The sequence below is a fragment of the Bidens hawaiensis genome, unplaced genomic scaffold, assembly GCF_021521415.1.
Source record: "Bidens hawaiensis isolate Kalapana, Puna unplaced genomic scaffold, B.hawaiensis_p1.1 tig00043249_1, whole genome shotgun sequence".
Lineage (NCBI taxonomy): Eukaryota > Viridiplantae > Streptophyta > Magnoliopsida > Asterales > Asteraceae > Bidens > Bidens hawaiensis.
This window is the reverse complement of record NW_027497672.1, coordinates 24413-41397: the sequence shown is the minus strand read 5'-3', so window position 1 is coordinate 41397 and position 16985 is coordinate 24413. Positions and strand designations below refer to the sequence as shown.

The 16985-nt window shown below is 34.0% G+C and overlaps 2 protein-coding genes across 3 annotated transcripts; one reads left to right on the top strand and one right to left on the bottom strand.

The window, feature by feature from the left end:
- Positions 1-1218: 1218 nt before the first annotated feature.
- LOC143594181 (putative hexosyltransferase MUCI70) lies at positions 1219-6896 on the bottom strand. Its single transcript, XM_077073556.1, has 10 exons — positions 6751-6896; positions 5267-5618; positions 4918-5181; positions 4595-4808; positions 4416-4525; positions 4138-4337; positions 2458-2561; positions 2189-2376; positions 1904-2103; positions 1219-1824 (listed from the first exon to the last, which is right to left on the bottom strand). Exons 2-10 carry the CDS (start codon positions 5517-5519, stop codon positions 1606-1608), a joined length of 1752 nt encoding a protein of 583 aa, XP_076929671.1. The 5' UTR covers positions 5520-5618; positions 6751-6896; the 3' UTR covers positions 1219-1605.
- Positions 6897-11822: 4926 nt separating this feature from the next.
- Positions 11823-15818, top strand: LOC143594180 (uncharacterized). Of its 2 annotated transcripts, XM_077073555.1 has the most exons (3): positions 11823-11947; positions 13740-14591; positions 14655-15818. In XM_077073555.1, exons 2-3 carry the CDS (start codon positions 13751-13753, stop codon positions 15680-15682), a joined length of 1869 nt encoding a protein of 622 aa, XP_076929670.1. In that variant the 5' UTR covers positions 11823-11947; positions 13740-13750; the 3' UTR covers positions 15683-15818. The 2 variants fall into 2 exon arrangements, with proteins under 2 accessions (XP_076929670.1, XP_076929669.1); XM_077073554.1 differs by having other exon boundaries at positions 11824-11947; positions 13740-15818.
- Positions 15819-16985: the final 1167 nt, after the last annotated feature.

Below are 16985 nucleotides of genomic sequence, written 5' to 3'. Positions count from 1 at the left end.
ACACAAGATTAAACATTGAATTAAATGAGCATATACATGTTTGGAGAAATAGTCGTTAGGAAAATATGCGAGCATAAACATAACTTGGAAAAATAGTTGTTTTAAACTAGTTGCTGAAAAACTATTTATTTAAACCATTTAAAAATTAAAGTCATATAGGCTCATACAAGTTGTATGGAATCGGTCAACGAATTCTAACAAAATCCGACAATCATAGAGTCGTATGACCTTATACAACTCTTATAGATGGGACCGGGTGTCTCGTAGGGGTGAAAATGAGCTGAGCTACTCGCGAGCTACTCGAGATCGGCTCGTTAAAAAGCTCGTTCGAGCCGAGCTTTATCGAGCCCGAGCCAAGCCTAAAAATAAGCTCGTTTAATAAACGAGCCCGAGCCCGAGCTTTACTTATTGAGCTCGAGCTGGCTCGCGAGCCTAAACGAGCCTGCCATTTGTATAATTTTTTTAAATATATATTTAATAATTATTAATTAATAAATATAATGTTATGAAAAAATAAATAAATATAGCTAAATAATATATATTCTTTTATACATAAAATTATAATAGAAAAAAATATATAAAATATTATAATTATATAAAAAAATAATTTATAAATAGTAAACGAGCCGAGCTCGAGCTTCAAAATCCATTCACAAGCCGAGCTCGAGCTTTGAAAATAGAGCTCGAAACGAGCCGAGCTCGAGCCTAGTCGAGCTCGGGCTCGGCTCGGCTCGTTTGCACCCCTCCGTGTCTGGATAGTTGGCCTGGATGTTTTTATAGAATATAGATGAAGCCAAACAAACTATGACCATTTCATTTATTCATTAGAATCTTCACGTGTGAATCTATTTTTTTTTTTGAGAGGATAAATATACTTGCATTAATTTAACATCCAAACGATTTTACAATGAAGTGGCAGGTAAGCGGGCAACAAGCTGTGCCGCAACCACTTTTGGATAACAAACTCAATCCTACTAAAAATAAAGTTCCGATTCTTATGGGCCGATACGTTTAAAAATTACCTACAAATAACTAACATATGTGTAGATAAACGTTTAAAAATTTAAACCATATGAACAAATTAATATAATGGCTTCATCGTACAAAAATAGTCATTTATATGTAAGAAGTAACCATTTTTATAGGAGGAAGCATGTAATTTAATCAATTTATTATTATATAAAACTAAACCTATCATTTTTATATAGCTTATATACTCGTGTAGGCTTGTGAGCCTATTCAAACCTCAGCTTGTTTATTGCATGAGCCCAATTTAAGTGCAAGCATGTTTAAGCTCAACTTATGGGCGGCTCAGCTCATTTACACCCGCAATCATATGATTAAGAACGAGCCAAGCACATTATAATTAGAACATGCATGTAAAAAAGCAGAGTAAGACTAACAAAAATAAACAAAATAATGGAAGAAATAAGGCATGAATTAACCAAAAAGGAAAAATGTTTAAAAACAGTCAGTATAGTATTTACAACAAAAATTGAATGTATCAACCAAAATTGAGAGACTCTATCCATCATATGCTACATACACCAGAATCCTATCTTCTTCTCTTTCCTTTCTTAAAAAAAGAGTCCAAAAAACAAACTATCAAATGACCATATTGTCCCTGTTACCCACATGCCTTCTAGAACGAGACCTCCTTTCTCCTTTCCGTTTAACAACGTTTTTCTTTACCAGACTCTTAGCATTTGAACCATTACCCCTCACAGGTGTAGAAACCGTAACAGGAACATTAACGCGTGCCCGTTTTACCAGTTTAGTCACGGGTGGTGGTGGCATGTGCTCTAGTAGATCTCTATGGTATGCCTGTGTATACAAACAAATTCAAGGGTAGATAAGACATTTCATCGGAATTCGTAATTATAACAAGAATGCAATTTCATACCTGTATAACGAAATTCCGTCTTTCACAGTCCATAAACATATTAATATTCCAGTCGACCCGAGACATGATTTTGTCTCTTACAGTAGAGAAACTTAACTGGTCCCGTGAAGTAAATCGGTCAACTTCATTGAACCATAAACACGTGAAGAGATTCGTTATCGGAATATGTTCTCTTATGATGACACAACCTTCCGGAACATCTACACGAGAGACATATTTCCTTTAAAAAACACGTTCCAGTAAATATGAAAAAGTTTGGAAAAAAAAGTAAAGAATAAAACATACCACTGATTATAGGAAGCTTAGCATCAGAATAAGGCGTTAAACCCTCGTTTCTGTAAAAATTAATTTGGTGATCAATCGATGCGTTGTCGTATTTCCCTGCAGCTTTATTAGCTTCAGCTTCTTCAAACACATCAAAGCGCCTATAATGTTTTGAAATAGCAAAAGTTGCATTGGGTCGCCACAAAAACCTGAACAAATATATCACAATCATGGTATACAAGTCACAGGATATTTATAAAAATAATGATTAAAATGAAGTTTGAAATTACCTTTCGAGAAGTTGATATGGGTCCACAACGAGTTGCAGCTTCCCGTCAATCCATATAGAATACCGAACATTTGGAAAGAGTCTGTGTAGTAAAAGCTTTGGGACCTGCCACATGTATAATTTGGTTTATACAAAACCTAATTGTATAAACTTATAGAAAATTGTATAAAATGTAGGGGTGTGCATCATGAAACTGATAAAACCGAACCCAAAAAAACCAATGTTTGGTATTATGTTTCCATAAGAACCAAACTTTCAGTTTTGAATGTAATTAAAACCGAACTGAACTGAACCGAACTTATGGATTTTCATTTTTAATTTTAAGTAATTTCATTTTTAATTTTAAGTAATTTACAAAAATTTAATAAATAGCTTTACCCAAATATTTTAGTCCAGACGTACAACAAAAATTATTTACAAAAAAGATTTAGGTCCAAAATTTCAAGCCAACTGGTAAAACCGAAAAAAACTGAAACCACCCATACCAAAAACTAAAAAAACTGAAACCGAATTGTTTTCAAAAACTTAAAAACCAAATTTTCAGTTTTTGGTTGGGTTTTGAGCCGGAAACCAACCCATGGATATCCCTAATAAAATGTAACCACCAATTGGTGTCTAGCTGGGTTGGATAAGGCTTGGGCTTTCCTATGGGAGGTCTCAAGTTTGAATCCCACTCCGGGCGGCCTTGAGGTACCCGTCACCAATGAAGTTCTACTAAGACAGGGAAGCCGTAGTGGCGCGGGTTCGATCCTGAGGGTCGGCCCAGATCTGTCGCGGACTGAATGGAGGTGTTTTACCGGCGTCATACCTCTTGCGGGGTGGGGTGATGGGTATCCAAATGGGTACCGGGGTAAGGGTTCCCTCCTCCAACCCTTTTTTTTAATAAAATGTAACCAGCTTTCTAATTTCTACTTTGGATGGCCAGCTTTCTTTTTGGTTAGAAAAGAACTTTCAACGTTCAAATCTTCTTTAATTTAAAGTAACCAACTTTTAGAAATTTCAATTTCAGGTCAAGCTGTGGCACTGGTAGCTGGCGTGTCAGTAATTCTTTTATCATGTTACTTTATTTTTCCTTTTCTGATGAAGCACCAAATATCCATTTATCTTGGTAATTACCTTAAATCACAAATTTTGAAACTTTCGTGGCTTTTTAGTAACCTTTTTAATAAGTTGGTTACCCAAAAAAAACAGACCAAAACTGGTAACCTTTTAACTTAAACGCAATTTTATGCCCCCTCTAAACATCTTCATTTCTCCATCATGCAGGAAAAAGAGCATCTTTCAGGAATATTTTACTTGCAATCTTTTATCTCCAACCATCTAATGCAAAATTTTTGCCTCTAACAAAAGCTTATAAAAGTTTAATTCACCTTAATAGAATACTTTAACTAAATTTGGTTGTTTCCATGATTTATCTTTGTGCTCCATTGGTATTAGGCTCTTATAGATATCTCCACGCACGAAAATTTGGTAATTAATTTTGAGTTTTTATGATGACTATTTAGCAAACTATATAATTAGTCAAAATAAAATAAGCTATACAGTATAAATTCAGTAGACCACTGTGTTAAAAAAATTATTAGTTAATGCCTGCAATTTACTAATGTTTTAAATCAATGAACTGAGAGCTCATTTATTAAATACATAAAAAGACGATATTTAAAAGATAAAGAGGACGAACCTTTCCATTTCGTCTAGCATCGGAGTAAGGAATATTATGCACAACAATAATTCTCCATAATCCAACCTTCATTCTGTAGTCCAAAGCACTAGAATTTCTCATATATGCTTCAGTTTCTTCATCAATAAACATATAAAACGGTATGTTTTTACTTGCAGCCTCGCTGATCTTAGATGGCTGCTGAATTACATCATAGTTTCCTGAAAACCAAGAAACAATATGTTATGCAACGATAACAAATATTTATAAGAATTAAAAGAACAAAACAAATTTTTTACCAAATATGGCTGATGCAACAATAATATCATTATATTGTTCCAACTCCACAAGATCAGAAACATCGATATCGAATCCAGTTTTGTAACCAGGTCTGCAACCTTTTACAAACCTGAAAGAATTTATATCATTAAAAAAATTGTTTTAAACGATGATAGCAAAGTTTATATCAAACACGTACCCGCAATGTACGGTCATTGATTCTTTAATATCAAAAGATTCATTCCTTTGCTTTATGGAAGGATATCCACCAAAATCTGAGCCTTCATGTGGTTCGGTTTTAGTAGAAGTCTCCTCATGGAAATAAGTTAAGTGTTGAAGAACAAGTGATGCTGATGTGGCACTTGGCATACTAGCCATAGCTTCCTCCACTGGAAGATAACATACAGGACACGCTGGTAGAACAATAACATCACAAAATCAGTTACAAAATGGTTAAATCGGTTAAATTATAGACCATTTTAAACGTTTAAAGTTTTAAAGAAACAGACACGACTTGCTTACGTCTAGGTCCAGGTCGTCTCCTATCACCTGGAGGAGGGGGTGGAAATGCAAAATTCTGACAATAATTGCTATGAGAAGCGACAGATCCTGTGGAATGTAATGCACTAGAAGTATGTCGGGTAGGAGGGTTTTCTTCACACACAGACAGAGTTCCTTGTATATTAGAATTATCATCTTTCTCACTATGAACCGTTCTGGAGAACTGAAAAGAGGTATTATAAGCATCACTAAAATGATTGAAGATTGTGCTCTCTGGTGCATCTTCTGACAAAACAGAATCAGTGTAAAAAAGGACTATTAGCAACTTCATTGCAAGAACCAAAATATGTAATATAGTTGAGAAACCAACCTCTATTGACAGTAAAGAACCCTGATAAGAAAGCCATGAGAGCAATTGAAACCAAAATCATCATTACAATCTTCTTTCTACTTAGATACCTACGTAAAAAGGGAAGAAATATATCTTTCTCCCTCGAACCATTGAGTGACATCCTTGAAGGCTTGCGTGCAGTGAATCCATTTTGAGTCGGCAACGAACCGTTTTGTGGTTGTTGTGGTGATCCATAACTCTGTGTTCTTAAATCCAATGACACTCCAGTCATCGTAATTCCAGTCTCACTGTTCTGCTCTTCATTGCCTTGTTCCCTCACACCTCATTAACAATAACCAGAATTCCTCAATTTCTCTCACAAACACAAACCCTAACAGATCAAAAATTCTCAATCAACCGGTAATTCAATCAATTCCATAAGCAATCATGAAGCACATGAACACTAGATTTGATTCCAATCATTAATCGAACAAACATTACGGTGAATCAAATAGAAACATGAAATTTTCATGTTGTATAATAAACAAATTAAAATCAACCAGTAATTCAACCAAATCCATAAGCAATTACAAAACATATGAACACTATTCTAAAGCAACTAAGTGATTCGACTCCAATTGTTAATCGAACAAACATTAATGCGAATCAAATAGAAACACGAAATTTTCTTAAGATTACGCAAATCAATCTAACTTCTTATTATAGAAACAGATCAAAATCAGCCTGCAATTCAACCACACCCACAAGAAATTACAAAACACATGAACACTATCTAAAGCAACTAACTGATTTGATTTCAATTGCTAATCAAACAAACATTCCCGTCAATCAAACAGAAACACAAAATTTTCGTAAATTCATGGTGAATCAATCTGAAGTCATATTACACAAACAGATCAAAACTCAACCTGTAATTCAACCACATCCACAAGCAGTTACAAAAACACAAAAACACTATCTTAACCGAACAAGCATTACGATGAATCAAATAGAAACACAAAATTTTCATAAAACCATGTTTTCGAAGTCGTATTATACAAACAGATCAAAATCAACCTATAATTCATCCAAATCCACAAGCTATCACAAAACACATAAAAACTATCCAAAGCAACTAACTGATTTGATTCGAATCGTAATCAAACACAACTTATTCGTAAAATTATGATGAATCGATCTAAACTCGAATTTACACAAAACAGATCAAAATCAACCTGCAATTCAACCAATTCCACAACCAATTACAAAACATATTCACAGTATTCAATTAACTAATTCGACTCCAATCGTTACAGTAAATCAAATAAGAACACAGAATTTAGGTCAAATTAGTCATCAAATCAACCTGACGTCACATCCTCCAACCAGATCAAACTCACACCTCACATTACTTCACGATCTAAACCCTAGCCACGCCACGTCACACAATTCGTACACAAATCTATCACAATAACCACAAATTCACACAGATTCAATCGTGTATAAGTCAAATTACACCTTACCTGTTCGCCTGTGATGCAATTGACTGTAACAGATTCAAACTCGAACAATAACAGTCTGGATAACTGAATTTGTTGGTTGTGATTTAGTGAAATTTGAAGCGAGATTTGATGAGGTAGTTTTATGATATAATGATATTATTAATATTAATAATAATAATAATAATCGCATCTGATGAGCCAATGAGAATGGTGATAGTGGAATCCGGGTTTGATTATTATTCGTAATCGGAATGGAATAATAATAATAATAATAATAATAATAATAATAATAATAATAATAATGAGTTTGGTGTTTGGAACCGTCTTCTTGTTATCGCTTTCAGTTATTGGTGATTTATGTATATCTTTAAATCTACATTTTGTTTATTGGTTAAGTTTTTGTTATTGGTAATGTGACCGTAACTTTATGTGTTAAATTGTCAATTTCTCATTGATTAATGTGTTTCTACAAATCTAGATTATTGATTGAGCTTGTAACTTTATCTAAAAATTTTGAAAAAATAAAAAAAGTGATAAAATATTAAAATGTGTGATCCTTTCTCGTTTAGAATCATTGTATTGATATGAAATTACAATAAGTTAGCGACACTGTTATTTTGATATAGAATCATTGTATTGATATGAAATTACAACAATACTGGATTAATCTTTTAATAACAAAATTCTAGTAAAAAGTTGTTCTCATATTTAAAAAATTGCCCTCGTGTTGCATTATTTGTTAAATTTTTTTGCTTGATCTTATTTTTTTAGCTTCTACGCTGTCATATTTTTTTAATCATGCGTGATCCTCATTCTTCTTCTTTTACATGTCTTAGCACGTCTGTCTATTGACCAAGAGCCTAGCTTTCTAGGATTAACAATCATAGTTAGAGTAAAATGATAGATGTGCTTCTCATTTGATTATTCAGTTGGTTATTTGTGTGCTTTGTCTATTTAATTATTAGTTATTTCTCCACTTTAGTTATTAAAATTTTCAAATTGTCGATTAAGACAAGATATTGGCAAATTGGTATCAAGACTTGTGTGAATCTTGTCCATGTAACAATATTTAGTTTTTACCCTTGCTAGTGCGGATACAATAGACGCACTTGCATGCATAAGTATGTAATTAGATGTGGAAAATACTTTTAATTTATAACCAACGAGTGAAACTCGTTTATTTTCATATACACATTGGCACATATCAAGTTTTTGGTGTTGTTGTTACGAACACGATTATAAAAACCATTCAAGTAAGTAGTTTAGTCTTTTTTTTTCTTTTTTTTTTGCCATATCAATGTTTTTACTTCAATTATAAAAATTCAAAAATATATCTTTCTTGTCATTGTTCCCATTTAGTTTATGCCCATCATTTAAGGATTTAGTTCCCCCATTTGATGAGCCTAAGCGAGAACTACACCAAGGGTCGAGTGAACGTAGCCGAGATCTGATCCATGCAATCACCTACTAATTGAAAAGTGAGATTAGTGAAGAAGAAGAAGAAGAAGAAGAAGAAGAAGAAGAAGAAGAAGAAGAAGAAGAAGAAGAAGAAGAAGAAGAAGAAGAAGAAGAAGAAGAAGAAGAAATAGAGATGGCGGTTGAAGGCACCGACACAATAGTTGTAAGGATTGTCGGTGGTATCCAAGCATCGTTAGACAGACAATCCATGCTAACAATTTCTAGATCAAATCAAGTGTAATTCAGTGTAGTGTAATCAAAAGTGTTATGATAATTAGTAACGCGCTAATATGTGTGTAACATTTGATTGACTATAAATAACGATGACAAGAAAAACTAAAGAAGCAATATGGATCAAAACAACATATTGATGTTATTAATGTGGAATTGTGGTATTTTGTGGCGCGCACATGGAAATCTAAAAGCGCACAACACCGAAGGAATGGGAATGTGGCATAGTATGAGAGTCAGATTTACCAAAGTACCATCTAAATGACTCGAGGATAAAATGCCTAGCAAAAATACATCTGTCAGATATGTGCTAACAACATAGTTTCAATATCATGCTCATACGAATGAAGTTGATAAGCAAGAACTAAGGAGGATTCATTTGACATGATAAGTGTTTGGTCAATGAAGTCAGTTTGTTAAGAAATAAGATGCATTTGATAGGATAAGTGTTTTGACACGTCTTTTGTTAGCATGACATTTTGCTAAGCTTCTATGATTGCCAATGACTTATATCTTTTGTTAGTATTGCCTTAAATTGACGTTTTATTAATAAGTGGTTTGAAGACAAAATGTTTTGTTGTCTTGTATTGTCTTTGTATAAATCAGTTGTTTGAAAAAAATATCCCTTTCATTATTTCATTTTACTTTATGATCACTTACATTGGACGACAATAACATCATTTGTGTATGTCATGCTAACACATCATTTAAATTTAAACACCAACTTTAATGTTGTAATAACTATTAACAAATTGATGTTTACAGTGAAAAATATCTTTCATATCGTAAACGATTAAACCGGATAACTAATGTTAGCATGATCAAATTTTTATAAGCATTCATCTATGTGTTCCTTACCATGTGAAAATTAATGTTAGATGGAGAAGAAATTTGATGACAACGTTGACGAGCTTGAAAAAAATACCAACAATATGAATAAAAAAAAGTCATTCTGTCTTTACATCCTACTTTTTAACAATAACATGTATTTATGTTACTAGGACATTATGTAAACACAACAAATTATTAGCAAGTCACCTATGACATAATTTATTTTTTGCATTAGATTCATCCGAATTATTCACAATGTCGACTTTTCCAGAAAAAAGTATCTTTTTTAGAACAAAGAAATTACTTAAATGTAACAAAATCATGCTTGACTATTTTGATGTTCTTAAGGACTATAAACTCACCCATTTTAGCATAAACCTCGTTGAACGAAAAAGCAACACACGCTTTAAAAGTTATACCAACTTGTGGTTTTTTTAAAATAACATTGGGAATATATCTCAAACCCTCACACCCTTGAGAAAGGGAAAACCTTATCCAACACCTAGCTAGTTAACCCCTAATTCTCTAACGGGTTAAGCTTCAAGAAACTTGCAACAAACGTAATTGTGATTAGAGCTTGTTAATAAAATATTATGTGTAAAGGAGTTTGAATCTCATAATGTTTAATTCAATACATAAGACCAAAACCTAGCCACCAACACCTAAGGAGCCATCGCCACTCTACTCTTTTTGTTCGCTACCAAAAAAGAAAAAGAAAAAAAAAAAGGACCAAGATATGTTTTGAGTTTTGGTGTTTTCTTGTACTTGTTAACAACCTTTGATTGTTGGAATGTCGTGGATTATCTAATCATCCACCCAGTCAACCAAGTTTAACTTTAAAGGGTTGCTTTGTTTCTAGGTTTTTGCAACTAAACTCATTGTTGCCATCCTTATTAGATAAAGGATAAGGACGGTTCCTTAATATCTTTTGCCGCAAAATACTTAGAATCAGATGCATGAAACCCAACAAAAAGAAGGTGAACGGATAATCAAGACGAAGCATACAACTTTTAGTTTTACACATGAGATAGTATTAAGATTCATCGAATAACGACTGGAGGCTAGGGTTAAGAATCGTTAACCAATATATTGGAAATTAGAATTAATTAATGCACTTTCTAGTAAGACATAATTCCAAAATCACACAAATTATATTTATAAATAAAAAAAATATAGTGTGATCCTGCAGCCTAGTTCGGTTTTATATAACGGCTTTTGGTATAAACTGTAAACCAAATCGTTTGATACGGTTAGGGATGGCAATGGGTCGGGTCTGGGACGGGTCTAGGTATTCCCAGACCCGAACCCGATTATAAAACCCGTCCCAGACCCGTCAGGTTCTTATCGGGTAATTACCCATCGGGTATCGGGTAAACCCGCGGGTTTCGGGCATACCCGTCGGGCACACCCAAATTAAACCCATCGGGTTTCTATCGGGTTTGACAATACAAATATATATATATATATATATATATATAACAGAATAATATTAAACTTTTCAAATGTTACGATGACCGGTTATCGGAACTAACAAAAGCAAACACATATATATATATATATATTAATTTTTAATATTATTATATACTAAACATATATATAACAAATATATAAAAAAAAATTATGCCGGGTATATCGGGTATATAATCGGGTAAATGGGTCAATGTTATCGGGTAATCGGGTTGGGTAACCGAGTATTTTATAAATCCCAAACCCGCGAAAAATTTCGAAACTAATCCCAAACCCGTCCCAAACCCTAATGGGACGGGTAATATCCGTCCCAATTATGTCGGTTTTCGGGTATTCCCATCAGGTCCGGGTTTAACTGCCATCCCTAGATACGGTTTGAGAATTTTGAAATCAACCGACAAAAATAAAAAACAACTGCAAAACCAAAGTAATGACCAGTTTAGACAGTTTGACTATTTCAAACTAGACCATAAACATACCTAGTGTAGGCAACTACATTGTCATATTGATGTAATTGGTCAAAATTTGTAATATGACCTTTCTTGTTCAATTTGGTTTGAAACTGATTAAAACGAAAATCAAACAAAAAATGATTAAAATGAAAAGAATTACAAATTCAGTTCAAGAGTCGAATTGAATTTTCAATTTTAGATATTAAAATTCCGAATTCAATAATTTTTTTTTAAAAAGAAACCGTGGTACATATGAGTTTAGCACATATGTTATGTTGCCTCATACTCATTGTAACAATTATAGGGTACAAAAATCTATTAATGTGCCTAAACCAGTTCGGTTATAAATCGAATCAATATGGTCAACTTTAGTCAAAACCAATTTGGCTAGAAATCAGTTCGGGTTGATAACAATTTTCACGAAATCGTAAAACCTATAGGAACCGATTATGGTCAAGTTGAAACCGGTTTTTCAGGTTCAAATTGGTTTCAAAGCGCGAGAATACAAAATTAATTTACAAACCCTAGGGTAGGGCTGTGTTGGGAACCAGTTTGAGTCAAACCGGGTTTAGTTTAGTGTGATATCGGGTCGGTCGGTTCCGGCCCGTACACCAAGTAACCCAAAGAGGTTTTGATCCGGGCACCCTGATTCGATCAAATAATTTGGATTGCCGCTCACTTGTTATATTATTGACTCGCTCAGCCGACAACAAACCCTAGATAATAAATACCCAAATCAATCAACAATCAACCAGTCAATCAATCGATTTGCTACTTCGGTAAGTCAATTCAATTCCATCTCACCATCTGTTCGTTCAATCGAATTTAACCCGTAAAGCGAGTCTTGTGCTCTTGACCCGTTTAACATATTCAATCAAGTTATTTAACCTAATTGTTCAAGTGTTATTTGGCCCAGTTAACCTAATTATTGTGTAATTGTTGCTGTTTATTATATATTTGCTTTAATTTATTATTTTTGGAGATGATGTGTAACTCTTTAATGGTTTTGCCTGCCACTTTATTGTATCGCTTTGCAGTAGCTAAATCTATGTTGCATCTTATTTTATAATAGGTGAACTTTTTTAATGCATTTAGATGTATTTTATTTGTTGCTGTTTTCTTTGTAATTGATGAAGTTTTGCTGAAAGTTAACAACTTTATTTTTTTCACAATTTGGGTTGGTTCGAATCGACTCGAATTTGATCGAATTCTAATCGGTTCAGAACAAAATGAACTTGAATCGGGTTGAACTTGAATTTAGTTTTAAAAATGTTTAAACCGAACTACCTGATGTGAATAACCTGTAACCGATTCGACTAACACCTCTGGTTATTTGCAGTTAAATTTAAGAAATATATAAGGCTGCTCATATTTGCTTTTATTTTACTTACTATTTTGGTGATGATGCTGAACTCTTAATGGTGAAATAGATGAACTTTTTGATGCATTTAGATGTATTTTTGTTGGTGAAAATATGTTTTTTTTAGTGTTTGATGAAGTTTTGTTGGAATGTTTGCTATATTCTTTAAAAAATAGCTGCAATTTAACAACTTTATTATTTTTACAATTCGAGTTTGTACGAATCAACCCGAATTTGTATCGAATTCGAATCGGTTTTGAACAAAATGAATTTGAGTCCGGTTTCAGAAATGTTCAACCCGATCTACCCGAGTTGAGTAACATAAAACTGATTCAGCGAACACCTCTGGTTACTTGAAGTCCAAATTTAGGAAATAAAGAAATATATAAGATTGCTCATATATTGGCATCTTTTAGTTGCAAATGTTTTGGATTCGGTTTGATGTTACGTTACAGTTTATCTATTTAGTGACTAGTAAGATTTTTTCTACTTCATTCGCACCTGTTAACTGTTATCGTTAAGATCTAGCTTTGATGTTACTTTATAAGTTTTTGAGAGGATGTTGAATTCTTGTAGAAAATATTGAACTCTTTAATGGTGAAATAGGTCACCTTTTTAATGAATTTAGATGCATATATTTTGTTGTTGGTGAAAATATGAAAAATGGTCCTGTATATTTATGAAGTTTTGTTGGAGTGTTTGCTATTTTCTTTGAAATGGCTGCAATTAAGTAAATTTTTCACATTTTGGGCTGGTTCGAATCAACCTGAATTTGTACCACATTCAAGCTTTTGAATTCGAATCGGTTTGAATCCAAACTGGGTTAGAACAAAATGAGTTCGAATCCGAATCCAGTTTTAAAAATGTTCAACCTGACCTACCCGATTTGAATAACCTGAAATTGACTTAACGAGCACCACTGGTTACTTGCAAATGTTTTGGATTTGTTTTAATGTTATGTCATCTTTTAGTTGCAAATGTTTTGGATTCGCTTTGATGTTACGTTACAGTTTATCAATTTAGTGACTAGTAAGATATTTATTAATTGCATTTCATACCTGTTATAGTGAAGATCTTATTTTGATTTTGTTTTTATGATTGTAGTTTAGTTTCTTACCAATTACCTATTTTCTTATTAATACTGTTTCAAGACGTTAGTATGCTCGATTGTTTTCCATCATCGTATACTGTTTTAACTTTTACTCATTTAGGAACCATAAAGATGGGCAAGACGGTTGAATATGCTGATGCCGAACCTGTCAAGATGAAAAAGGAATCAAAGAAAAACAAGAACATGACTGATGATGATACACTGATTTCTGGTGATGATAATAACCATGTTGAAACAGACGGTGACCATTTAAAGAAGAAGAAAAAGGATAAACACATGGAAAAGAAGAGGAAATCGGAGACGAAAGAAGATGGAGAAACAGATGGTGACACTTTGAAGAAGAAAAAAGATAAGCATAAGGAGAAGAAGAGTAAATCAGAATCAAAAGAAGATGGAGAAACAGACGGTGGCAGTTTAAAGAAGAAAAAAGATAAACACAAGGAGAAGAAGAGTAAATCAGAATCAAAAGACAATGAAACAGATGATGACAGTTTGAAGCAGAAAGAAAGTGATAAACATAAGGAGAAGAAGAGCAATTCAGAATCCAAAAAAGATGAAACAGACGGTGACGGTTTGAAGAAGAAAAAGGATAAACATAAGGAGAAGAAGAGTGAATCAGAATCAAAAGAAGACGGAGAAACAGCCGGTGAGGGTTTGAAGAAAAAAGATAAACATAAGAAGAAGACTGAATCAGAATCAAAAGAAGACGGAGAGACAGACGGTGACATTTTAAAGAAGAAAAAAGATAAACATAAGGAGAAGAAGAGTAAATCAGAATCGAAAGAAGATGGAGATGAAGATCAACGTGACAAGGGTAATTTGGTAAATGATGATTCACAGAAGAAGGATAAAAAGAGGAAGAGAAAACATTCTTCGGAGGAAGTACAAGTAGAAGAAAATGAACTCGACCCAAAACCTGAAAAAAAGAAAAAGAAAACGAAGAAAATAGACTGTCAAAATTTGGATATTGAAATGAACATAGATAAGGAAGACAAATCCATGAAGAAACAAAAAGTCAAAGGTAGTAAAGCGAAAAGCAAGGCAATCGAGTCAGGTGAAAACAATACAGAGAAACCTAAGAAAAAATCCAAATCTAAGAAAGTTAGCTTCTCGGGTTATGTAGAAGTCTTCCCACCATCAGACTCAGAGCCAGACAAACAAACGACAAATGGAGACGGTTTGCTACGGGGAAAGAGGTTTACACCGGAAGAAGATGAAATTGTGAAAAAAGCGGTTCTCGACTACGTAGTAGAAAAAGGTTTAGGAGATGACGGTTTGAAGATGGTCTTGAACTGCAGATCTCACAAGGGAATGAAAAAGTGTTGGCAAGAAATCGGGCTTTGCATACCGTACCGCCCTTACACCGCTGTCTATTACCGTGCCCACAATTTGTTTGAACGGGCTGAATCGCGGACATGGACACCAGAAGAGTTTCAACTGCTGAGAGAATATCATAAAAAATACGGCAACGATTGGAAGAAACTAGCTGCGGAGCTCGGGAAACACAGGTTTCATGTGAAGGACGCGTGGCGAAGAATTAAATTTGAGAATTTGAAATCAGGAAGGTGGACTCAAGAAGAGTACCAACAGTTATACGATCTCGTGAATCTGGATTTACAAATGAAGATCAACGGTGAAGAGAAAAAGAAGTCGAAGCACGGGATGTTGAGAGATAATATTCCATGGACTGCGATCAGTGAGAAGCTGTCAACTAGAACTGATGCAACGTGCTGCGAGAAGTGGTATAATCAGCTGACATCATCGCTCGTGGTTGAAAAGAAATGGGCTGATGCTGATGATTATCGGATGATCGGTGTGCTATACGAACTGGACGCTGCTTGTATTGAAGATGTCGAGTGGGATGATATTCTCGAGCATAGGCCTGGTGAGATCTGTTTAAAAAGATGGCATCAGATGGTGAAATACATAGGGGATTATAGGAGTAAATCGTTTAATGAACAGGTTGACATATTGGCTCAACGTTATTGTCCGGATTTAGCAGAGACCCGCGAGACTTGGGACAACAAACCCCTGGTGGATTGATGTTTGTGTTGCCTGTTTTTGTTCTTTTTGATTTTAGCTTAATATTATGCATATTTTATGTTATGTTTATTAAGTAGTTTTTTGAAACATGGATAATGAGGGCTTGCAGGGATGTTTTTCTTATGTATGAATACTGTTGTAAAGTGTTCTTGATGTTGATGAATGCTTTTTTAAAAAAAAAAAGATTATTCACATTTATGACCGTTTAACCGTCTTTTTTACAGTGATTTATAAGTTGTGACCCTGGTTCGATTCCTGCTTTCATCATTTAGTTTTGGCTGCACAAGGGTGATGATGGGAGACTAGGTGAGTAGGTGACGTTCACCAGTTGGATCCTTGAACTGAACATGTTTTATCTCACATCACTGTTGTGTCTTTGGGCGAGCGTTCATGGGCGTTGGCTTTAGGTGAGGATTTTTTCTGGATCAGAAGGCTGGTGTATCCCGATATAATGAATTTAGCCAGTAACTTATTTGGAGGATTCGTTAGCCGTTTTAAAAAAATAAAATAATAATAATAATAATTGTGACCAACAGTGCTACTCGTTAATTCGCTACGTCAAGCTTGGCTCGGTAGTTAGGGCAGCTGGCTTTACCGGCTGGCAAATCTCAAGCAAGCTTTTTTTGAGCGACTTTTCAGCTTTTTGAGCTACCCTACGTTCGACGAACCCAAAGATATGTCCCACAAAAAAACAAGTTGGACAATGTATTTTTCAACAAAAATCATCAGATCATAAAGATGCGTTAGGCCAAGCGTAATGGACAATGTTCAAAACACCACCATCCATCCCATTGGCTAGTTGTATGGCTTGGCCCCATTATAATCCTCATCTAGCGTTTTGTACAAATTTACTTCAATTGCTCGTGTTGTTTTCTACTTTAAAAATGTTGGATATTCCATCAAATGTTTAAATGTAAAATGTTGGTTCAATTAGTGCCATTTGTGGTGGTTTATAAAAATGACATACGAACACAAACACGTTCATTTTGTTGACGAACCAACTCGAAGAAGAAAATTTTCTCTCAAATAATAATTAAATTTTGTTATAAATGTTCAAACATGGTGATACTTGTTCAATACATGGCCATAATTAGTTAAACATGATTATGTCTAGTCAAACAAAGTTATAATTGGCCAAACATTAGTAAACCAAACCAAACTCATGTGACAAATACATCAATGATTCAATGGTGGTCAAACTAGACTCGCTCCTCCTAATCATTGTCTTCTCAACTCATTCTTCATTTCATATTCACACTCCAGGCAACTAATCACCGCTCAGTGTTGATAATTTTAGTGTTAT

Coding starts and splice junctions, on each gene's coding strand:
- LOC143594180 (XM_077073554.1), top strand. CDS start 13,751: ATGGGCAAGACGGTTGAATATGCTGATGCCGAACCTGTCAAGATGAAA.
- LOC143594181 (XM_077073556.1), bottom strand. CDS start 5,519: ATGACTGGAGTGTCATTGGATTTAAGAACACAGAGTTATGGATCACCA. Junction 4,526..4,594: donor TCAATGACCGTACATTGCGG/GTACGTGTTTGA, acceptor AAATTCTTTCAG/GTTTGTAAAAGGTTGCAGAC. Junction 2,562..4,137: donor ATGCTAGACGAAATGGAAAG/GTTCGTCCTCTT, acceptor TACATGTGGCAG/GTCCCAAAGCTTTTACTACA.